Source organism: Lepisma saccharinum, chromosome 14 (assembly GCF_977018435.1).
Source record: "Lepisma saccharinum chromosome 14, izLepSacc3.1, whole genome shotgun sequence".
NCBI classification, from domain to species: Eukaryota; Metazoa; Arthropoda; class Insecta; order Zygentoma; family Lepismatidae; genus Lepisma; species Lepisma saccharinum.
In genome coordinates, this window is record NC_139242.1 from 70,131,475 (window position 1) to 70,157,082 (window position 25,608).

Sequence of the window (25,608 nt, forward strand, 5' to 3'; positions counted from 1 at the left end):
ATATAACCCAGAAGCATGGAAAAGTCAAATGTTCAAACATGCAGTTTATTCATGCAAGTGAGTGAAAACTAGGGGTGTGCAGAAAAAAAAATTGTCTGGATGGGATTTTTTTTTTTAATCTCATCATTCAGGATGGCAAAATTAGCAATTTCCCAACTGATAGGTTCAATACTCTGATTTAATGCCTTCTCAAACTTACTAACTCAGATGTGAGATGCAGCATAATATCCTGTAACACTGTCCGATTTCTGAAGGCAGATCGTACCCAGAGAACTCATAAGAACTATTTTTACCTACAAAATATTGTACAGTTGGCATATTTTGACATATTTTTAAGAAAAACAGACCAAGAAAATGGTTGAGCTATAACACGTGCATCAAAGCTATTAAAAAATGCAGACTAATATTTTCAGGATCTCTGCAATGAAGTTGAAAGTTTGGGTACTTCACTTTCTTGTTTTTGCTCATATATTTACATTATAATGATTTTAATTAACTACAAAGAAAATTTGGTTGTATTTTTCATTTAACTTCATTCTTTTTCTTCTTTGTTCCATCCATACTTTTTTGTTCTGTCGAATTAGTGATTATTGATGTGAGATCATCCCAAAATTAGATTTTCTTAAATTGACTTCATTTATATTGCCAATAGTGTCAATTGTGGGCAAAATCGTACTTTGTTGTAAATGTTTTAGTTAAGGTTTCATATGAACTTGGAGGAAATTAGATAATGAATAGGTAATTCATTATAGAAATGTAGTGTTTTTCTTTTCATACATTTTTGAAGGATTGTTCAAAGTAAAGTAAAAGAGCTGATACCTATTGCTCATTCATGCTTTTTTCAACAATGATTATTGGAATGTAGTGTAGATATATTTTTTTTTACTGAAAGTCGTCATTGTGACTTGTGACCTTTTATGGACCAAAATATCCAACTGTTATAATTACTATTATTTTCTGAAAGTGTGTGTGCGTGTATGTATGTGTGTTTATATATTTATAGCCACTGAACTGAACAATATTCCATCCCTGTTAGAACTTTGGTGTATTATATGAAAGAGATTCATAGGCGATAATATTTTCATAGTTATAAACATCATAAGAGCAAGGCAGCTTGAATTCTGCAAAAATAATTGTAAGCAGTGCTTTATAATTTAAAGTAAATTCAATTGGCAATACTAAGTTTTACAAAAATCTGCATTGCAGTGTGTCATAAAGTTATCTTCATGTCAAATATTATGTTTGAATTGCAACACTATCTTCATTTTTCGCAGGTGGACAATAAAATTCTAGAAAAAAATATGTATTTCACATATCATCTTATCTTGCATAGAAGTGTTAGTGCCAGAATGACTTTTTTTTTATTATTTTACTCTGTATGTTTCCTTCAAGCAGTAACAATTATTGACAGTGACTGAGGGAAGAATCCATGTCAAAATTTTGCAATTGTAGCATCTACACTTTTTTGTTAGATATATGATGATTATACACCTACGCACAACAGATTTTGTATGTGCTTTTTTTTGTACAGCATATTTTAATGAGATGCAATGTAAAGAATATTATTCAGTTACCTATAAGTGTTGTTACATTTCATATTTTCTTTATGCTTTTAATCTTTACATTCTTCTATGTCACTGTAAGAAATGTCTAATGAAGTGTACAAAGCTGGAATATAATTGAACAAATATATTTTGTAAATTATCCACAATGCATTTTGTGGTTGGCTTTATATTTAAAAATGTATACAAGTTCACATTGAAATATACCTATTGTCTGTTAAATTAATTATTGATTCTTTATTAATATTTTAAACTTATGTTTTTATCTCTTTAATATCGAAAGCATATTATTTCATTTTTTATTATTGAAAAGCGTTTCTGCCTTAAATATGTATACAGCTTTCAAATAAAATTTATGCAATAGTACTTGTAATCCAATGAGATTTTATGAAACATGAGAATGGTGCTGCATCCACCAATTAGCAGTCCTAACTTGAAGGATCCATGATGTGAAAGTCCTTGTGTTTTGCCTCTTCCCTAGGAGAGTCTCCCGCATCCAGACTTCATCTGGTGGCTTCATTCGAAGGTACATTGCATACACTTTCAAACGTATATCTTAGATTTTTCGTGTTGTCCGTGTTCGCAAGAAAAAGAATAGTTGCCATGACTTATGACTTAACCCTCGTGTGTATATATATTGAAGTGTGACTCGATTTATAACTAGGGAATCTTCGAGTCACAAGGGATGTAATGAATTATGCAATGCGAGAGGTTTCATTTTATAATGTTGAATTGCCTTATTTGTCAAGGAGAAGAAAGAAAAGGATGGCAGAGCTAATTTCTCTCCACACTTACCTAGATCTGACCGAGATGTTGTTAATCCATGCATTGTCCTTGGTTCGAGGTGCAACCTACCAAGGTGTCTCGCACCTTAGGTTCTTTGTGCCTCGAATTACCTCTATCCTGCACTCACTTTACTGTACGAATTCTTAATGCCAACTGAGGCCGAGTTTGACCTTGTACGATGTTTTATACTCATTCCTTTACCTTTTGTTCTTGCCTTTCGATGAAAGGACAAAAGCCTCTATCCTGAGTGGAAAATCCCTACAGGATGTGGCGAGGCCACATTATTATTATTATTATTATTATTATTGTTATTCATTTGCTTGATTTTACTTCGCTTTTGTGCCACTTTTGGCTAATTTGCGAAGATGAGGATGAGTGATGATATGATGAAATAGATGAATGGACACTCACAAACATCCAAGCCCAATTCGGAATTGAAACCCAGAACCAACATTTTATTATTATTAGTAGTAGTAGTATCAAAGACGTTATTACCTTCTTAAATTATGCAAAAAGGAGGTAGAAGTTGGTTCTAAAGCATTTGTGTTCGACGAATGTGGGACGAATGGTTCGATTCAATGTCTTGATCTAGTGCAGGGGTTTCCAACTGGCGGCCCGCGGGCCGCATGCGGCCCCCGTTGCCCTTTTCTGCGGCCCGCGAAGCCAGTTTGCAAAATACATTAATTTTATTTATTTTTATTAAAATACGTTCTTTTTTACTGAAGGAACGGATTCTCTGTGAAGAAAGACAATATCACAGGTAGAATTGATTCTGCAGTCAATAATGATCATCAGAAGAATCTAAAGTGACGTAACTTTCTCTTCACACCATGCATTCCATCCCTTCGCTATGTGGAATGAACTCGTCTGCTTCCGCGAAGGCTTCACTCTTTGTGTTCAGAAACAATCTGCAGAGAGGCTCTATAGAAATCTGTTTTACTACGCACGAACTACGAAGAGATTTCCAGTGTTCCAACTCGGATTGTACTGTGATTGATTGTTCAAGTTTGTGCAAATATCGAAATGAGCGATATCTCCAAAAAACTTAAGATTGAAAATGAAAATAGAACCTATCAAGAACGTTGGGAAAAAGACTACCTCCTTACAAACAACAATGCAAAGAAAAGGGGCCAGAGTTTTTCAAATACCTCTCAAAGGAACTCTTTCCAAACCTTCGTAGTTTTGGGCAAAGGATGACATCGATGTTCCGCAGCACATACACGTGTGAAAGTGTTTTTTCTTCAATGAAGTTCATCAAGAACCGCTACAGAAGCAGACTGGCAGATTCATCACTGCTTCACCTTCTGAGACTTTCAAATACAGAAATTCAAACACAACTTTAATAAAAGAAGCAGATCAGGCTCAATTTTCACATTGAACACTTACTATGAAGGATTCTTATTTGTATGGTGTGTTTTTCATTTCTTTCAATTCATTAATAAGTATTGGGTTTTTGTGAAATAAATTGTAATTATACAATTTTGATTTGTGATTCCATTGTTTTATTGCCTCATTTTAGAAATTTAGGTCATGCGAAAGTACTACATTTTCAGTTTAGTACTTACAATTTTTGTAATTTTTAGTCTGCCCCCCCTCCCCAAAATGCGGCCCGCCTATCAACTCCTGGATATAATTTTGGCCCTCGGACCTTTTTGAAGTTGGAAACCACTGATCTAGTGGAACAAAATCGGGATCCTCTTCACTTTCACCTCCATTGGAATTGTCAGCATCTATGTCCTGAATTAAGTCTAAATACTTTGATATATCTTCAGCTGATAGTCCACGTTCAGCCATTTTTAGAGCACAATAACTCACGTGTGCGTGAAACAAATGTCAAGAACAGGCAACAAACAAAGACAGTGCTTGCAAAGTTTCGCAACTCCCTGTTCGGCTCAAACAAAGAGATTGAACATTCACCTGTAAACTGCTGCCACCTTGTGATTAATCTAATAAATGACACACCAGGTGGCAGTAGCTTGAAGGCGAATTTTGTAATACATCTCCCGAAAGGAGGTTTGCATTTTTCTGTTTACCTTTGCATAAAAATGGAGGGTAATGCACAGCGGTCATTTTGACCGCTGCTGCGGTTGGAGGTATTTCGATGAATAACTACATAATAAATTCATTTTTTTAAAATTTTTAAATCAAAAATATATTCTCAACGTAAAAAGAACAAAAGTCAAGGAATTATAGTTTGTTTTGTAGTATTTAAGTGTAAAGTAGACCTCGAGTTTGCGTTTGTAGTTGGAGCCTACTTCCATGCTCCTTCCAGTCCGTGTGCACTTGCAGCAGCCGATGCGATGTTCTTCTGTCTGTGAAGTCATTGGTTGAAGTAGATGCGACCATCTTACGCCGACAAACTTAAGCTCCGCCCACTGGCTTCAAAACAAAAACAAGGAGTGGTACGAGACTGCAGGCACCTGCTAAAACGTGTGCTTTGTGTTCCCAAAATAGGCTCTAAAAATCCTAAAATAGGTTCAGAAAACCTTAAAATAGGTTCAAAAATTCTAAAATGGGTCCTAATAATCTTAAGTTAGGCTTGAAAAATCCTGAAGTAGGTTCAAAAAAACTTAAAATAGTTCAAAATTCATGATAAATGCTGATTAGGTAGTCACCGGCAATGAAAATGGGACACCTATATCCTGAAATACGGACTATCTTGCATAATGTTATGTGTGTTGCCTAACCCTATAGTGATGACAGAACTTGCCATTGGAAAAGTGAACAATTTTGTGTCTCAGATGGGACAGATAAAACAACATGAAATTTATTTTCATTTCTGTGAATTTTCACTACTTTTAGTTATGTTTAATCAGTAGTGTTAAGTTTCAAAATTCATTGGACAGAAAAATGTTTCTTAACTCTCAGTAGAATAGCTACTTCAATATCAAAAATTTAGTTTGTGCGTCCCACAAGCTTATGTTCAGATTTGGCAACCATATTCACCTAATTTTTTGTGATGACACCCTCAAGAGGTGCAAATTTCATATTTTTCCTGTCCCCCATTTGAGTTACAGTGTGTCAAACTTTCAATTTTTGGGAGGTTATAGAAAAAAAGGGAGCCCTTGGATTATCTGGCACAGCACAATAAACAAGAAATATGATTATGGTGTTTTGAACCCTTCATGGCTATTTTGTACCCCTACAATGAGGAATTAAGATATATATATATACATATACATGCATACAGGGTGTCGCAAAACTATTTCAACAATGCTTGGGTGCTGTTAGATATCATAAAAACAAGTAACTTTTCCCTATAAAGTTTACCTCGTAAGCGCTTAGTTTCTGCGCTATAAACACTTAAAATCTATCCTGTACGTATGCAACCCAACACAGCAAACACTTGCTCTGACATAACTACCAGGGGCACGTGGCAGGGTTGCCACTAGCGTTCCTCGTTAAGAGAGACGACTTGTAAACAACAACCTGGGAGTCTTGCCTGAGCAAAATCCAAAACATTAATGATACTTGCGATGTTGTAAGAAGCATTAACAGTATTTATAAACTGACCAAGACAAATAATGGGCAGACTGAAATTCAAGATTGCTCATTCTAAAATATCTCCATAATTGATTGATTGATTTGGTATATTTTAATTCGTTTTTCTGCCACCTTTGGCTAATCGCGAAGATGAGGATAATATGATGAAATAACAAATGACACCAATGTCTAGACCAGGATTTAAACCAGAGACACCTGGCGCCGTAGCGAGCTGTGCTAACCACATCACCACGGAGTGTTTCGTGTATCATGTATCATGCGATATCAACAATTGCAAGGGACACGAATTGAAATTATTGAATTGGTTTCTTCAAACTGGTAGCAAATTTTAACATGAGCTACCTGGAGAAGAGGTAGCATGCTTGATTCTTACGAGGGAGGTCGTAGGTTCGATTCTCCACCTAGGCAGGATTTTTTTCAGGAGTATATCGTTGGGTGTAAAGTTTATCCACCGTGCTAAGAAATTAACATTGGTGTCTGTATTTCACGAGAGGAAAGGAAATAGTAAGAGAAAGTTATTTCGATGATAGGCGGAAGTCACATGCCACGTGGAATGCGCAGAATCAAGTTACATAGAGCTAAGTCTGTAATGGTGGTTTCGAATATTGCAAAGTTAGTGCGGAAAGTTTGTTATATCTGATACTCGTACTTTCTGTTCAAAGAAGACAAACATTTTAGATACAAAGCAGTGAGGAATTAACGATCATTATGAGGTTTTGAATTTTTTGTTTGTCACTCACTATATAAATACTTATTGCGTTCACTCGTCTTGAGATCGTTCGCTGCTGGACGGCGTAGGTTCGAATCAGTCTCTGGTCGGAATTTATTCGACCTACGTATAGGGCCGGTGTCAACCCACCATCGTGAGGAAATTGGGGAGCTTCGAATGAGTAAGCGTAATCCGGTCCCGGAAACCTACTATAACGGCTGGGGATAGGTCTGGCTGAAGGACCTACTCAAAGTTGGCTACTCTCACCCAGAGCTGAAGTGCAATGTTGCTAAGTTTACGATTTCGGGACTTGGAATTCTTTCGGGGCGGTCAAATAAGATGTTGCGAAGTGTACATGCTAGAGTTTGACATGTTTCAGCCCATATACCTTTACGGTGGCTTCCCTGACACTAGGTTCCCTACCTCAAGTTGTTAAGTGGTGCATCACTTATTTGTGTATTCATTTTTGCATGCTTTCACTGAATCATGTATATTTTAAATATACATATCATATACTTGTTTATTTTGATGGGAATTTTTGAGAAATATAACAATATCTGCTGATAATATATGAATGTGTTAAATTGTTTTCTGGAATTGGGAATTATTTATTTGCAAATATTATTAATTTAAAGAGTGAAATGAAGAGAATATAATTTTGATTACTGTGTTTATTCAGAGTGTACATTACTCGTATTTTACAAATTGATCAGTCCACAAATGTTAAGTATGTAGAGCACTGGTCCTTTTTACAATTGGTCCTAATAAATCGGTGTACATGCCTCGAAAAACTCAGAATATACTGTTTATGTACATATGTTGCTAATGAATACAAAAGGTGGGCCCATGCATTGAATATGTGTGGAAATTTTACAAATAAAAATGAATGTACAGTAGTGTAATGTCGACAGTACAATATACAGATTGTTCAGCTTACAATGTAACCATTATACAGAGAAATAAAACATGTTAGTTCAAAGACATTTTCCCCATTATCATGGTGCATACCTGAGCAAAAGTTCACTTTAAAAATAATCCTGGTTTATAGAGATTCTATGTCCTTTCTATACATGATACATAGTTTCATTTTGCAGAAGAACAACTTTTATATAAAACTCTGCAGTATCTGTTTACAAAAAATTCACAGTGCACCTATACATAACAAGATGGTAAAAACAACACTCGTACTTCAACATGCATACATATGTAAAATGTTACAAAAAATCTTCTGAATAGAATTTTAACCTTTGTTAATCTCAAACACTGGACTCAGCATTCCAAACAGATAGTAACAGGAGTGAAACAATAAAAATATTTCAAAAGTCTATATATAAAGTGGTCAACAACAATAATACATGAAGTTTATTGAGGAAAACAATTTGATATTCTCTTTCTAGCCATGGCTTGTGTAACTTGCAAAAATATATACTTTCTCTCTCTTTGATTTAAAGCTACTTTTAATATTTCATGGACAACCTCATTAAGATGCACCAAAGTTCCAACAAATCTTCAACGCCCACTTCTGCAGTCTCTTGTTCGGCAGCTGCATTTCCATCACAACCCGTGACCTTCGGTTTCCGCAGAACAGCTGGGATTTCAGGCTTCTTGGAGATTGCTCTGTTGTGGCTCCTGTCCCTAGTACCTCCATCTGCCACTAGGGAAGAGCTCGACTGGTTCTGGCACCCTGGTCCAAGTGCATCCTGCTCAGTTGAATCCCCAGAAGCACCCTGGACGAGCCTCTCACCCCTCGCATCCACTGGCATGGAGTTCAACCGCACACGGCACACCATTGTCGAAGGCAATGAGTGGGAGCTCTTGTCGCAGGGCTGTTGGCCACCTGCAGGAGGGAACCTAACGTTGATGGTTTTATTCCCGACAACATGAAGCTTGTTGAATCTGAAACTATCCCCGATGGCTGCATCAACCTGTGAGCCACGCTCTTGTTCCTGCCACATCCTCTGAAGATCGTGGAACTTTGTGTTCGGCGGAGGTTGACCACTTTCTGCTGATGGCCCTGAGCTGGCATCTCTGCCCCTTCCCTCCTTCCTTGGATCGTGAAGTGGTTTGTTCACTTCTGACCACTCTCGAACACCTTCTTGCGTAGGGCCACCATCCCCGTCAACGGAGAAGTGGGGGTGGCTGAAGGTGTGGGACTGGGGGGAAGGGGAGCTACCGATAAAAAATTCGAGGCACTGCAAATGCGGCTTCCGCTTGGAGATCTTGAGAGTTCTGCAGGAGAAAGGAAATGGTATAAGTGACCTTAAATATCAGTGTCAAGCTGCAGTAACACTGAAAATATCAATTCACGCATAAGCTCTTAAAATCAACCATAGATAATTACTAGAGGCACATAATTTTGGTAAATTAAAAAGCAAAATTTGGGTACAAAAACTGAGTCAATTTCGGGTTCAAAAGTGGTAAATAGAATAACATTTCGGTGTTATAGCGGTGGCTCAGTCGGTAAAGCGTCTGACTACCATGCTAAAGGTCCCGGGTTCGATCCCCGGCCGGTTCAAATCCGGGAACTTTTCTAACGATGGAAGCGGCCCCGGCGCCCACCCAGCGTCGAATAACATGGGTACCTGGGGGAAACCCTGGGGGGTAAAGGCGGTCAGGGGCGTGATGCTGATCACATCACCCCACTCACGACCGGATCAAGAAAGTGTGGGGCGTTACCCCCACACCCCCTATACGCCTTCATGGCGTGGTGCTATGCACAGGGGAACACTTTACCTTTTTTTTACTTTGTTATAGCGGTAAAAAATTAGATGAAAAGTGGTATATAAAAATACATTTTGTTTTTAAAATTGTGAATATAATCTTAAATTTGATTTAAAAACTATACTTATTACACAAAATTAACATTCCACTTCTAATAGCACATTTATGTAGTTATCAAAGTATTAAGTCTATTTCTGTGTAAAGGAGCCCATTTTTGCTTCTCCAATATTAACAGTAGAATTAATCAATTTTCCGTGAATTGCATAACTTGCAGGATAATTTAGACCTTAGAAGGTGTCGCATCGGTAAATAAACCATAAATTTCATGTTTAAGAGTTTATTTTGCAGTTCATTTCGCATTATTTCGTGACAAAACATTGTAGCAAAATGCATCACATACCTTTCAAAAACATGAAAAATTAACACTACAATGTGTTTTTTGACATTTTTTTTTGTCAAAAACGAAATATGCATGCCCCTAATAATTAAATATTTATACGAACAGAATTATTGTTAAACAGAAAATGTTAAACTATGCAACATACAGGAACTCCAAGATTTCTGAACTCTTCTACACAGAGAAAACAGGCATATTACAAGTGAAAAGCTTTCCAAGTTAGCATCATAACATATGTCTGTGACATACTTCTGGATTTGACCAGTATGAGGTAGTTGGATGAGACCTGTTCTGACAATTGGGTGAACATCTGAAGATGAATTCTTACCTGGTGTAACACACTGTGATTTTTAGTTATGGAGTATTACAAGGATTGAGACAGTGCCCCTATGCTACAGGATTTACACATGACTAACAAAGGTTTGTGGAGCAGCCACAAAATGTTGCAATGTGTGGATTGTATGATTGATATCACAAAGGTTGCACATATATAGCACAATCTTGGAAAATGCCTTTATGACATGCTCTTTCGTGCTGTGTCTGAGGCCGTGTCCGAAAGGTGCAAGACCGTACTTGAAGCGAGTATCCCCCGAGTATGATCTTGGAGTGCAGTCTTCAAGTCGTGGACTGGAAGTACACGTCTTTCAAATTGTACTTCGACTGCAGCGCCAAATACGATCAGTAGATAAAACTGAGTGCGCGTTGTTTTCCTTGCATTTTAAACACTTATTTTTCACCATAGAAATCACATAGCATTCTCAAATGTTTTCGTACACATACATTTCCACACATTAGAAGACCTATAACCCACAACTGCTGGCCCATAACGTATATCTACCTGTGTTGCTGGATTTCTACCTCCGTGTTTTTAAACAAGTGAACAACGAGTGTGGAAATCACGTGACCTAGTCAGCTCCCGTCTGTACTGCAAGCTGTGCACTTGCATACTTCTGTTCTTGGCGCTTTCGAACTGTACTAGGTGACGTCACTTCCGCCAAAACCATACTTCAAGTCTGTACTTTGTACCTTTCGGACAGAGCCTGACTTTGCTCCTTCAAAGAGTATAGATGTTAGTAACTGATGTTGTAAAGCAGTAACTACAAAAATAGCCTTGCCCAGCAGAAATAGGTAGACAAGGGGTCAAAGCCTCATAAGAGTGCACATAAATTATGACTGAAATCCTTGGCAATACTGGTGTAAATTAAATTATTTTCTACCTCATTTGAAACACTGTGATTTCATCAGAAATATATGAGCAAGTGGTGTACCTATTTTCTAGTAGAAAATATTTTGGCACAACTTTGCATCAATGAAAGACTGTATTTCCAGTTTTCATTATGAAGTTCAGAAATCCCGGAGGGAATTATGAATAACTCTATAATAAGAGATACAATTATCTAGTCATACTATTTTTGTGAAACTCAAGTGTTGTTTTGTTCGATACACAGTGGAGGCACATAGTGGTTTGAATTCTACTTTGAACTGTATGTTCAGTCTTGATTAGCCTATCTGTGTATAAATTGGACTTAAAACTCAAACCCAAGTCAAGTGTTGCTACTCGTTATGATTTGTCAGATGTCATCATAACATGCATAAGTATCAAACATCCTCATATGCTTTCATATCAATCTGATTTGTTGAATGGGATTGTCGTAGGCACAGACAAGATTTTCAAATCACTATGCTCTTTAAAGATGGTATAAGCCATTGACCAATACAGGATGGATTGTGTTAGTGTATGTAGACTGTTATTGTAGTAAGGGCAAAGATTTTTGTTTTATTCAGTGACAATTTTACAAGTATGGCGAGGAATTATTTGTTTATCTTATATTTTGCTAATGGGACTTGTGAATTTTTTTCACTTTAACTTGTTCTTACAAAAACTTTTGGTTGTGAAGCTGATTCACTATATTTAATTTTTTGGTCCACATTGTCTTTCCTGTTAGTTTCATTTTTCTTTTACATATTCCACTAAATTTTTACTTTCAGTGTAAACTAAATTTTTAGTAACTATTATTAATTATAATACAGCACATCATTTCACAAATTGTGAATCTCATCGTAGTAATAATAGACACAATAAAGAAGAAAGATAAACAACACCTTGTTACTGAAAGTCAAGCATTCTCTTTCGTGAAAATTTCATTTCGAGCCCTGGGTGGTTATAAATGTAATCTGTCATGTTATCAAGTTATGTCTGTTTGTATGAATTGCAGTTTATTATTGAGAACACTTGCTATATTTTGATATTGCATCTAAAATAAGAATAGTTGTAGAATGAGTGGTGTGAAAAATGTACATTAGCAAGGGATACAATAATCTTTGTTATTAGCACACTTCACCTGTCATTTACACCATTAGCCTCTATTAAGGCGAGGAGGGACAATTACGCACTAGTTGTGCATTTATTCCAATATCGTCAGATTGGGCACTGCCATTTAAAAAAGGGTTTAGTATGCGAGAGAGTATGAATTTGTCTCCATGTTGCAAGTGGAAACTATTTTTCAAGTTGATTAGTAAGCTAGACACGATGTTTGAAAAATATGATTAATAAGTATTTACAGAATCCTATATATTCTTTATGGGAAATTAACTTCAACTTCAAATTACGACTAATAAAACGCGAGTTTCGACTTTTCCTTCTACTATGACATAGTTCAATGTGTCCTTTTCCATCCATTTACTTTTCTACGACATTGGATGTTTGATATTCCCGAGAGAACGAATAAAATAATGGTCCCATAAACCCATGTCTCATACGGTCATCCTCGCAGTGTTGCCAAACCTGATGTGCATAAAAGAGATAAATTTCACCATTAATAGAGCTAAGGGTGGCCGCGGTGGCTCAGTCGGTAACGCATCTGACTACCATGCTCAAGGTCCCGGGTTCGATCCCCGGCCGGCTCAAATCCGGGAACTTTTCTAACGGTGGAAGCGGCCCCGGCGCCTACCCAGCGTCGAATAACATGGGTACCTGGGGGAAACCCTGGGGGGTAAAGGTGGTCAGGGGCGTGATGCTGATCACATCACCCCCACTCACGACCGGATCAAGAAAGTGTGGGGCGTTACCCCCACACCCCCTATACGCCTTCATGGCATGGTGCTATGCACAGGGGAACACTTTACTTTATTAATAGAGCTAAGGATGACTTTCAAGGAGCTAGATTAATGAAGGCTGCATAAAGTGCCTCCTAGGGTAATTTTAGGTGTCAGAGGGGTGTGGGCGCTGCTATTACTGTTAGCTTTAAAGTGATGGCAATTTATTCTTAGTTTTCACCGCCTAGATTTGGCGGCATCACCCATCTCAATAATCCATTGATGTTCATATGAAATCGAAAATAAAGGATTCCCAGATAACAATATTGTCATCTTCACCTTATCCACAGCGCTATATATAAAAATACATGGGGAGGAAATAGGGGGTGGGTGATGCAGCCTATATATGAATATCACGTCACATGCAAAATGTACACTCATGGCAAAGGTTGCTCTTTATGGGCTGGAACCAGTGGCGGAATCAAGGTGGGGCAGAGGGTGGGTGCCACAGTTCACAGTCAAATGAGTGCACGAAAGAGCCACATCTGGCTCCAAAAGAGCGAAGTTGGCAACAGTGATCGGCAGCTGCCCCAGCGAGAAAGACCTAAGGGAAATTGTCCCTCCTCGCCTTAAAGTCAAATGCAAAGCAAGTACAAAAATAAATGATGATAACTGATAGAACATGCTCGGCAATTTTCATACGCAACAGCCATTTCATACCTCTCGTCACAGCTGCTGATTCCTGGTTGTGCTGCTCGATCTTGTATTCTGTGTCTGCACTTTCTGATCTCCCTCTGAAGCTTCCTCGGCTGGACGGTCTGTCCCCTGAAATAAAAAAACAAGCATGAAGTTAGGTGAGTTCACATGAGAACTTGGGCATTTGTGCATGTACAGCTTGCTACAACTATTTGCAGTGGTGGTGATTGGGTTCCAAAACTAGGGGGGGGGGGGGAAGACAGTATATTTCCTTTTGTAGGCAAGATTTAGCATAGTGTGAGGGCAAAAATGGCAAAAAATGGGAGGCAACTGCCCCCCCTAATTGCGGCCACTGACTATTTGTAGAAAACATGATTGGGAAAATTAATTAACAACCAGATTCAAACTAGGGTTGACAACATTGTTGTTGGTCCTCTACCAACTCCGAGCTAATTTCTGACCTCTACAAAATTTCACTGTGTGTAAATTTTATGTATATTTCAAATCTCTCTTGTTATTGCCCAGAACAACAATGATTGCTGCTTTTGTCTGTAACTTTCAATAGCTTTTCTTTGTGTCAATAAGTTATTCTCACATTTAATTCAATATCACATGTAAAACATATCGTATTTCCCAATTTCTGCAGATGAAAATTTAGCTGAAATTATCTAGCACATTTTTTTTAAAGTATTTTAATGATTTGTTTTTTCATTACTGTAAGTGGATAATCTCTAAAGATTACTGTGTATGGAAATAATAATGTTGATGGATACAATGTTTTATAAATTACCCTACAAATCTACAAATATCCTTACTGTACAATAACAAAACAGATACATGTACAGAGATGGCTTACAATGTGTGAGAAACAAGACCACCCCAAGATGTTTTCTTGTGTGTGTGGGGGGGGGGGGGGTACTTGCCCTTTAGTCAGAAACTTATAATTTTTTTTTTTACAAACCATAAAATTGAAATTGACTTGGAAAAAAATAATAGAAACTAGATTCATCTTGCTTCTTTTCCATAAATATCTGTCACTTCGTTGATGAATAGTTCCCGACTTTCCCTTCCAGTACACCTCTAGTTACAACAGTTAACATGGTGTTAATATCTCTGGTGAAAACATTCTTCCATTAATTTGTTGGAACAGGTGCAGTTAATTGCTGTTATTACAGCCTGTAAATCACAGAAAACAATATTATCTGTAATAAAATATCGCTGTAGTTTCACCATTTGAATTCCATGAACTTTCTCCAGATATCTCAGGAGGGAGGAAAAGCCCTTCCCCAGGCACCCTTGGTGACAAATGAACCCCAAAGATGACTGCTGCTGCCACCTAGTCAGAAACATGAAAAATACGAACTGTTACTTCAGAGTTGAAGTCAAAGTTGGCCAAAACTGTTGTCATCTAATAAAACTTTCATTCCGCTCTTGTAACGTTACAAATTAATAATCTTAAAAAATCCTGGAGATATGATGTTCAATTGATTGTTCTATCTGTCTTCTCCTTTGTGCGTAGAAGTCATTTCATTCACTAGCAAAACAACATAAAGAAAACACATTCCAGATTTCTTTGAAGAATGTAAAAATATGAACATAGGTCAGGTCAAATAACTATTGTAGCTACTGGTATCACCCATCAATATAATTCTGTAGTAGTTTGAATATATAAAGTGGTGACAAAGGACTTTTGAGGATTGTATTCTAAAAGGAAATGTTTATGTTAAATATTAAACTGTAATGTTTATTTCAAGAGGTTTTTTTCCTTTATTAACAACAAACAAGTTACTGAAACAAAAGTTGAAGTATGTTCATATCTCATAGACCTAATGAAACAGGATATACTGTATATGGATGGAACTTTAATAGTGGCAACTATTTATTTGCAAGTAATAGATACACGTTTCAAAGTTTTACTGTCCCTAGATGTAGTCAGCAGCATTGCGTATAAATCATTGAGAATGATCTGAAAGGAGTAGGATAACTGTAATAGTGCATGTAGAGTTGATAGTGCGAATGGAGCAATCTATTGCCTGCAGAATCTCTGGAAGAGCTCGCCATTGTTCTCTCAAGGTAATGCTGATTCCTCGCAAGCCTCCTGCACACTTGGATGGCACTGTCTTGCTGTATGACCTCTGGCACATTCACTCTTTATCCTACTCAGCTGTTCTGTTTCAAAAACATGGTGACAATGCAACACTACATTAAACAGCCAGCTACCACAAGGCTCTGTTCTGCTCATCACTGCACATGCATATGACGTGGGACAGGAGAGTCCATTCGCTCTGAAGTAAGGTAATTATGTATCTAACGTGTGGTATAAGTGACTTTTCCTTGTTCTGTTACGTGGTGTTTCTATTACACTTTTTTAAAGTTCCATCCCACATATAATTAAAATCAACAGATTCGAAAAGTGCTTTGACAGTTCGTGAGCAGCTGAAAAAAGTGTACATTCACTGTACTGAAACTTTAAAAAGCAACAAATTATTTCAAATTATTCTCTCTTAAGCAAAAAACAAGAGCATAAAACCGGTGACACATCAACTACCACTTACGGAATTTACAGAACATACCATGGTGTTGTAAAGCCAGCTTCACATTTGTTCCATGACATGGGAAATTACACCCAAAAAAATGAGTATTCACGATTCACCGTGTAAGACTTTGAAAGCATATTTGAGGAAAGAAGCATGTATTTGTATTTTCAGTTATTTCACATAGCTTTTCTACCTCTACAGGTTAATCACGACAATGAGAATGAATGTCAAATTGATTAAATAGCTGAAGAAGGACACACAATAAGACTTCATAACATGCTACACTAACTACCTCACCGTGGAGGCTACCACGAGGAAAGACGCATACGTACCTTTTGGTAAAGACCTGTTGAGGATCATATGCTCGAGCTTGTCCCTGAGGGAGCTCACCTCATCTGCCCTCAACTGCCGCTCGGCCTTCAGGTACTGGCTCAGCTGCCGACACAGAATGCTCAGCTCCTCACCATGCTGTTAGCCAGACAGGGAGACAATTCAACATTCACATGCCCAACACGTAAACACAAATTTCACAGTGTAGAAAGCAGGTTTAGACATGATTAGTGGATGCCTTGATTTTTCACAATTGCAACAACATAAAAAGAGGTCCCAAAGCATGGCAATTATGAAATTCTTGAAGCTTACTTTTTGAAAAGGTGATATGAATAAGATAATTGAATAATTTATGGATGGAAGGTGATGAATTTTGTGTGTATTACAAAATCTTAATTCATTTCAAGACTTTGATCACAAGTGCTAAAATGAAATTTTCAATAATCTTCTTATATACACCACAAAAATTCAAACACTACATGTAGAAAGCACATAGGAAGTTTGTGAAATGTTGGAAACATAGTATTCCAATATTTGTGTAGTCGATGTAATGATTATATATATCAGTGGTTTCCAACTTCAAAAGGTCTGAGGGCCAAAATTATATCTAGCAGTGGATTGGCGGGCCACATTTTTTTTTTTTGGGGGGGGGGAGATTAAAATTACAAAAATTGTAAGTACTGAACTGAATATATGTAGTACTTTCGCATGACCTAAACTTCTAAGATGCAGCAATAAAAACAATGGAATCACAAATCAAAATTGTATAAGTACAATTTATTTCACAAAAAAAAACAATACTTATGGATGAATTGAAAGAAATGAAAAACAGACCATACAAATAAGAATCCTTCATAGTAAGTGTTCAATGTGAAAATTGAGCCCGATCTGCTTCTTTTATTAAAGTTGTATTTGAATTTCTGTATTTGAAAGTCTCAGAAGGTGAAGCAGTGAAGAATCTACCAGTCGGCTTCTGTAGCGGTTCTTGATGAACTTAATTGAAGAACAAACACTTTCAAACGTTCATTCCGCATAGCGAAGGGGTTGAAATGCATGGTGTGAAGAGAAAGTTACGTCACTTTAGATTCTTCTGATGATCATTATTGACTGCAAAATAAATTCTACCTGTGATATGGTCTTTCTTCACAGAGCTTCCGTTCCTTCAGTAAATATAGAACGTATTTTAATAAAAATACATAAAATTAATGTATTTTGCAAACTGGCTTTGCGGGCCGCAAAAGAAGGCATGGCGGGCCGCATGCGGCCCGCGGGCCTCCAGTTAGAAACCCCTGATATATATCAAGTGAGTGGATATCATTGCTGATGTATTGGCAGATACCAGTGAAATGGTTGGATTTTATTTACTGATACCATTGAATTTTCATGGGGTGCACAAAAATGTCAAGCAACATTTTCACAGAGACTAATTAACCAAAAAAGTATGCACAGTTCCCAGTTTTAATTTATATTCACCAATATTGTGTGATTAAAGATCAAATATTTTAATATTCTGTTGTAACTCTTGAAAGTTTTCAAGCAAAAATGGTGTAAACTCATGCTTGTAATTGGGAGTGAAATACTCAGTCAATAATATCAATCAATTTTTTTAACAACTTTTAATTGTTACAATTTTGAAGTATTGGTATCTATTATCAGTGGAGATCGGTAAAATTATGGATATTGGTTCTAAGTGGTATCGGCTCACTCGTAATATATGTAAATTAGGTATGGGCATACGAAATTTTGGCCGATACCGATAAAGTACCGATATAAAATTTACTGATACCAATATTCTACTGAATATTAGTATATATATAAAGTTAGAAATTGTCTTTGAAGAACCTGAAAGGTTCATTGACCTCCTAAAGAAATTGTTTCAAGGTGACTGCATTGCAAAAGAAGTTGCATATTTAGACATTTACTTTTTTAGAAAGTAGAGCATGGTGATTATCTATAAAAATTACAACAAAATGGCAGAATTTTGCACAAATTTATCAGATATTTATTAATATATCAGATCGGTAAAATAATCAGTAATTTTACTGATAAACCGATATGGCTATATCGGCCGATACTGATTAATCGGTCCCATCCCTAATGTAAATACATAATGCTATTTACAGTGCATAGTATTATGGTGTTTGAAATTATGGGCTGTATTATGTAATTCAGCATGAAATGATTTTATAATTGCAATTTGAAGCACATTCCTTTTGCATTTGGCATTTTTCCTTAGGTCTGATCCCCCTGGGGAACCTCCAAATTTCTGTGTTGCTCAACACTGAAAGGACAATTTGGGCGATAATATTTTCCATCAAGAAAACTAGGAAATGGCAATGGTGGAAAAACCAAATTTGCAGGTGGGATTCTGGTGCAATAGGATTTAGGTTAATTTTTAATGTTACAATAAGCTGATTGTTTGGAGGTGAGGGGATTGAAAAATCAAGGTGCTATACCACTACCTGTTTAACATTTAATACAGTTTGTTAACTCATTCATCAAAAAAAGACTTCAGGCAAAGGAGTAACATTACATTTTTATACAAACAACAAAGAGTAACGTGCAATTTTCTTCACTAGCATTCACTGTTAAAGGAAATTTGATAACAAAACTAATTAAAAAGAACCATTAATGAAACTGAAATAAATCTGGGTCTTCAACAAATGTAGTGATCTCTTTGACAACATAAATTCATGTTTGGTGTGCATGTTAATACTGCTTGTACTAATAAGCAAAGCAACATGGGTTGGAAGTTATACCAATATGACGCACATCACTTGCTCTTATTTCCGATAGGACAATGCTTGATGAGAAGCAATGTACATGTTAACATAGCTCAAGCTTTAATTTAAATCTTTTCCATACCTTTCTCAAAAGCACCCATGAAATGACTGGAGCTACATCCATACTGCTGCAGTGTTTGACACAAGACATGAGTAAATGTACACAAGTCTTCATTACTTAAAAGAGCATGTAAAGTAAATTACGGAAGTTACAAGGTATTTTTCACATTTGGAAAAGAACAATTTGTTTTCTAGAGAATCTGGTGATAAATATTGTAATAATTCCAGTATTTTTGCAATTGAAGACTAAAATTGGTAAACGCTGTAAGTGCCAAAATAATACACCATTTTCCACGTTAAACTGTGAAATGTGCCATGCTATATAATATGGTAAACATGAAAAGTGGCTGGTAGCCCTCTAAGTAGTTTAAAGAGCGTGTAAAGAGGTCACTAGTGTGAATGTTCTTACGGGCTGATGTGCAGAACGATGCAATTTCCCAACACTTTCGCTTTTGGAACTTACAACGTTTACGACTTTTAGTCCTCAATTTGTCTAGAAAACCCAAAGATTGGTGATTTAAACATGAGCATGGTACTCAGTGGCGTATCCACGATTTTCGAAAGGGAGGGGTTACATACACTTTTTCTGATAGTCAGTCCTCATTTTGACAGCTTTTCCTACATTCGACGTTTTTCTTTTCTTTTTTTTTTTTAATAATGGGCTAAAGGGGGGGGGGTATGACCCCCACCCCTCTTGGGCATGCCACTGATGGTACTGGAATAATCTTTGAGATAGGCACTGTCTTCAATTGCTTTAGACATTTCCGATATTTTTTACATCACGTATGTACCTCTTTTGGTTAATCAAGATAAGGATGACACATGAATTGATGAACCTGATAAAGAAACGCACACAACATTCATGCCTTACCCTGCATTTGAGCCTTAGTTCATAACAGAAAGACTGGTCTCAGGTGTTTGAAGCAACCTCGGAAAGTAGATCATGAAATGTTCACGAGTTGCTCCATCAGAGTTTTTATTTCAGTCATGGGTGCAAGAAAATTAACAATCCTGGGCATCAACAGACTTCATCATCCATGGCACTGATCTGAAATTATGTTTGCCCATAATCAAAGAAAGTGCTGCACCGTGGCTGTGCAGTCTGAGATGCAAGCTTTGGGCTCCAGCTACAGGACGTGCACAGGTTCAAATCTCATAGGGGAAGGGTACAACTTTTTCTTCTCAGATTTCGGTCTGTGTATGGGACCGGTGGACATCCACCATCGAGGAAATTAATTTACAAGGCCCAATATGGATTATTGATGTCACGCATGTGATACTATGGTACAGTAGAATAGGTAAGACAAGAAACTCCTCGCGGCCTCACGCCCAAGCCATACGTAGGGGAAGGACGCACAGAAGCAGGATTGGCAGTGCATACGGGTCAAATGTCTACGCAGAACGAGAACACAAGAAAACTAAGCAAGATGATCTGAGTGGTATGGTGGTAAACATACAACTGAATGACCGCGTTCTGCTAAGATGGAATCAATTTTGAACATCTTCAAACGGGGTTTGTTAATTTTCACCAAGGAATACAATTCTGGTGTGCGTCAAAGGGGGTGTTGTTTTGAACGAGCCACTGAATGAATCATAATGTCTTTTCGGGAGGAGGAAGAAGTCGCAGGATTTATTTGTACGTTATGGCATGAGGCGTTGTCAACAACAACAACACTGTTTCGTGTCAAATTTGTGATAAACTTCTCCCGGACCCTGTGGCTGAGTGGTTAGCACATTGCGCTGCGACGCCAAGGGTCCCGGGTTCGAATTCCGCTCGGTCATGGTTGTTTGTAAATGTCCATTCATCAATTTCATCATTTCATCACTCATCCCCATCTTCGCAAATTAGCCAAGAGGTACAAAACGCGAAGTAAAATAAAATATATCAAATAATAATAATAAAAAAATTGGCATTCATATCATGGTATTAATCGCCAAAAGATTTTCCAGATTTGAACATTAACCGCCAGCATGTACAACAATTACACGTTGCCCTTTAGACACCGGTGCTTTGACGGCAGCCGCGGTTCCATCCACCCAAGCTTCTTTCTTTGTTGTCGAGCTGTGAAAATAAGTCCGTCAATGTAAACAATGGGTCGTCCTTGTCGACGAAAGATTTTTATGGCTTTGAGGTACGATGAACGTAAACTTCTTATTTCGTCCTTTTCTATAAGCAATTGTCTATTATTTTCTGCTTTTCCCACTTAAACTCTAGGTCACGTATTATCTTGCGCACACACCAGACACTGCCTTGGAACTCTATTCTTTGTTTCAAAACCCTTCGGATACCTTCCCCGTCCGTAAGGTGAAATTCGTGCACAACACGCCTAACAACACACTTATCGAACTCGTCTATATGACTTTTGATTTTTCGGCGAGATCGTGTTCTATGGGGCGTATGAAAGTGTTTCTTCAACGTAGTGCATGCTTTACTTTCTATTAGTACAATTCTTCTCACACTGCTGAATGAAACACCACATGCGCGAGCCACCCTCCTTTGCAACTGGTTTTCGGACATACGAACTCCCACCTGGTCTTTCATAAATGCATTGACATTATATACAATTTCTCGCCCTTGGCTGTGGATTACTTTCCGTCCACCGAGTTTACTTGCTTTCTCTGAAATGCAAGCTTACATGCTACCAAGTACACTGCACACAAAACAAACACACACTTTAAATGAAGACAGGCAAGTCGATCGCATTGTTTCTCGGTGCTCACACAACATTAAGACGTTCGGCAACCCTGCCTGTGTGCACGATAGGGGAAGTTCGCGCATGCGCTTGCTGCCTTTCCGATCCAGCACATCGGTGGGAGAGTTTCTTGTCTCACCTCTTCTACTGTACCAGATCCCTTTTTTGTATTTATATAAACCAATCTACTTACAGCCTGAGCAACTTGTAACTGCTGTTGCAGTTGTGCCACTTCCTCCTGCTTTTCAGCCAGTTCCCGCTCTCTCAGTTGCAGCAGCTGCTGAGGGTCTCTGCTGGCTGCTTCTTGAAGCTCACTCACTTCTGACACAAGGTGGAGTCTTAGCTGCTTGTTCCTAGAAAACATCAAAGACTGATTCCAGAACAAGAAACAACTGTTGTCTGAAATGAATGTTTTTGTGGTGTAACTTTATATGGACAAGTTTGAAACAACACAGCATGTTTCATCCTGGCACATACATCCTCCAGTCCAGAATTTATCAAGATAAGGCAAGTAAAGTACTTTACAATTACTCATATAATTTTGGAAACATGTTACTAACACAAGTACGAAAAATAATGTGTTACTTGTGTAATATTGCTCCCTAACTCTGGCTACCACAGGAACAGTCTCAAAGCAACAAACATAATTTCCGTTACTAATATCTACACTACAATGATTAAAATAGGGCTGAACAAATGCCAACATTTTCTGGAGTATGGGCATCTTCCAAAAGCTGCAAAATGCTGGGAGCCGATTTCAAAGAGACTAAACACCCTGGAAAGTATGAAAGATGTGCATTTTTCAGTAATTTTGCACCAACGATGTGTGACAAAAGTGGATATCTTGATTATATGACTTAATTATGTGTGTGTGTGTGCTAAACAGATCAATCAGTATCAGACAGAAAAAAATACTACATATGCTGACCAAGGCAGTCTATATTTCTGTGATGGAAACAAGGCTTAATTGAGTTACCAGTATCAGTATCACTAATATTGTATTAGTTTTACTGATCTGATATTGCTGTAAATACCCTGTAACTTTATGCAAAATTCTGTCATTCAGTTAGTATTTTAATGAAGGCAAAGGCATAATTCCTATACCTTGGTTTTGTTAAGGACATGCCAAAATATGCAGCCCCAACTAACCCCCCCCCCCCCAGTCCCCTGGTTACATTCTTCAATAAAGAAGGAGTGCAAACCATTTAGGATCTTTACAGAACTTTTGCTATTTAATGCAAGATCAGTAGAATATTGGTTACTATGGTAAAGTTTATATCAGTCCTTCACTCATTTTAATATTTGCATTATTTTATATTTGAACTTCTGAATGCTTTTTACGCAAAATGCAGACTAGATTGATATGGTACAGTTGGAATTAATCATTTAAACATTAATATTTATAAATATGTTGAACAAATTTAAATTAGGTGTTCGAGTAGCAATGTTTGCATAAACTCACACCTACATGAGCCATATATGAGTAGACTTAAGGCTCAAGTAGACATTTAAATGTTAGTTTTAATTGGTTTCTTTTCAAATGACATGTGTCACTTGTCAGCTCTGTGTAAAAACTCCCTTAGATTCTTATGGTTATTTGGTGGTGACAATTGCTGAAATTACTTGGAATAAAAATCTTTATGTTTTGTTTACTCCATTACTATAGTTGAGGCTGAGGGTTACCTAGCGTCCAACTCAAAAATCTGCTGCTGTGCTTGTGCCAGCTGCTTCGTAACAATCTCCAACTGCTCTTCAAGGGATGCTGATTCAAGGCACTTGATGGAATACTTCTCTGACAGTGACAGGATCTCCTTCTTTATTTCTTCCATTTCAGCTCTGAAAGAAAACAAAAATATTACTACATGTTCTTTTACATTTTTTGTACTAACGCTTATAATCCACTACAAATAAAACAACCAAATATATTTTAGTAGCTACTGTAATCTTTTTTTTTGGCCTGATTGATTGGTTTTACTTCACTTTTCTGCCACTTTTGGCTAATCACGAAGATGAGATGGATGAATGAACAATAACAAACACACATAACACAAACCCCAAAAGGATTACACTGTCCATGAGCCCAGATGCCAGAGCAGAGCAATTCAGTCCAGGATGTACTACATGGAAGGGAGGTTGATATTTGGGTGGGTGTCTGTAGAAAGGGTCCTTTTGGCCTGTATTATTCACACCATCAACATCAATTTATTTTAGTTATCAATTTTGCATCTTAAGTCACTTGATTTGGCAAATTATAGCATTTGTTATATTTCTGATATTGCTTTTCTAACAAAACATGTAGATAAAATCGTATTTGAAAAGGACATTAATCACATGGCACCAAATATGACTCAATTTAAAAAATTTAAAATATGAAAGCTGTTTACTCGTAGGTAGGGGCATGCATATTTCGTTTTTGATGAAAAAACGAAATTTGAAAAAACACATTGTAGTGTTAATTTTTCATATTTTTGAAAGGTGTGAGATGCATTTTGTGACCATGTTTTGTCACGAAATAATGCGAAATGAACTGCAAAAAGCGAAATTAACTCTTAAACACGAAATTTAGGGTTTATTCCCCGACGCGGCACCTTCTGAGGCCTGAATTATCCTGAGAGTTATGCAATTCCCGAAAAATTTATTCATTCTGCTGTTAATATTGGAGAAACAAAAATTGACTCCTTTACACAGAAATAAACTTAATACTCGGATAACTACATAAATGGGCTATTAGAAGTGAAATGTTAATTCTGTGGAATAAGTGTAGTTTTTAAATCAAATTTTAGGATATATTCACAATTTTAAAACCAAAAAGTCTTTTTATATACCACTTTTCATCCAATTTTTCACCGCTATAACACCAATATTTTATTTTATTTACCGCTTTTGAACCCGAAATTGACTGTTTTTATACCGAAATTTTGCTTTTTTATTTACCAAAAATATGTGCCTCTACTCATAGGCATTTTAATGTAAATACAGTGGAACTTTGATTCTATATTCTCCTGACCACTGTTGATAAAAAACTTATAATACAGTAAAATGTACAATATGGGGATGCTTCATTGTACCTAGGTATTTTTGTTATATTTGGACCAGAAAAGCAAAATGTATATAGTGAGAAACTGTAAAATTGAGGTTTTATTGTAATGAAAATTTGCAAATGCATGGAAAGAGAAGTCTTGAAATATAATAATAAATATAAAAAGATTAGCTCGGTAATAAAATTGTTACTGTAATAAGTTTAATTGATGAACTTACTCATGTTCCTTGTGCAGAGCTCCTATATCATGAGTTGACTGCATCTTCTTGATGAATTCTTCCTTGAACTTTGCAATTTCCCTCTGCACTTCTGTTTCATGGGCCTTCCTCATGGCATCAAGAGCTGAAACACACCACAACACATGTAACAAGGCTTAAACATGGAGAATATACATAACATAACTTGCAATAAATAAATAAAATAACCAAGAGTTACATGTTGTTTGTGAGATTATGACTTTGACAGGAGACTGAACATTTTTTTGTACTACACTGCAGCATTTTGAACCTGCAAAAGATCAACACATTCAAGATTATATGTAATATTATTATTCTTATAACAACAATCTTATTAACTTTACTAATAATACAAGAAGGAAGGTAAGATGCAAAATAGGTTCATCGTTTGTTTGATTTGTTGTTTTAAGTCCACTTTATGCATAGATAGGCTAATCGGGACTGGACCTACAGATTAACCTTTTGCTGCCCAAGCCCTTTTTCAGAAGTAAGCCTCGGTTGCCCAAGCCGATTTTGAG

The 25,608-nt window shown here is 37.0% G+C and overlaps 1 protein-coding gene across 1 annotated transcript in view; it reads right to left on the reverse strand.

Annotated features, from left to right (window-relative positions):
- Positions 1-8,489: 8,489 nt before the first annotated feature.
- Positions 8,490-25,608, reverse strand: part of osp (myosin phosphatase Rho interacting protein outspread) — a 209,938-nt gene continuing 192,819 nt past the window's right edge. Inside the window, exons 27-32 of the mRNA XM_083134807.1 lie at positions 25,073-25,196; positions 23,498-23,650; positions 22,008-22,167; positions 16,281-16,416; positions 13,436-13,540; positions 8,490-8,790 (exon numbers count right to left, since the gene is read on the reverse strand). Coding sequence (XP_082990933.1) covers positions 8,630-8,790; positions 13,436-13,540; positions 16,281-16,416; positions 22,008-22,167; positions 23,498-23,650; positions 25,073-25,196 — 839 coding nt within the window. The 3' untranslated portion in view covers positions 8,490-8,629. The remainder of the gene's footprint in view (positions 8,791-13,435; positions 13,541-16,280; positions 16,417-22,007; positions 22,168-23,497; positions 23,651-25,072; positions 25,197-25,608) is intronic.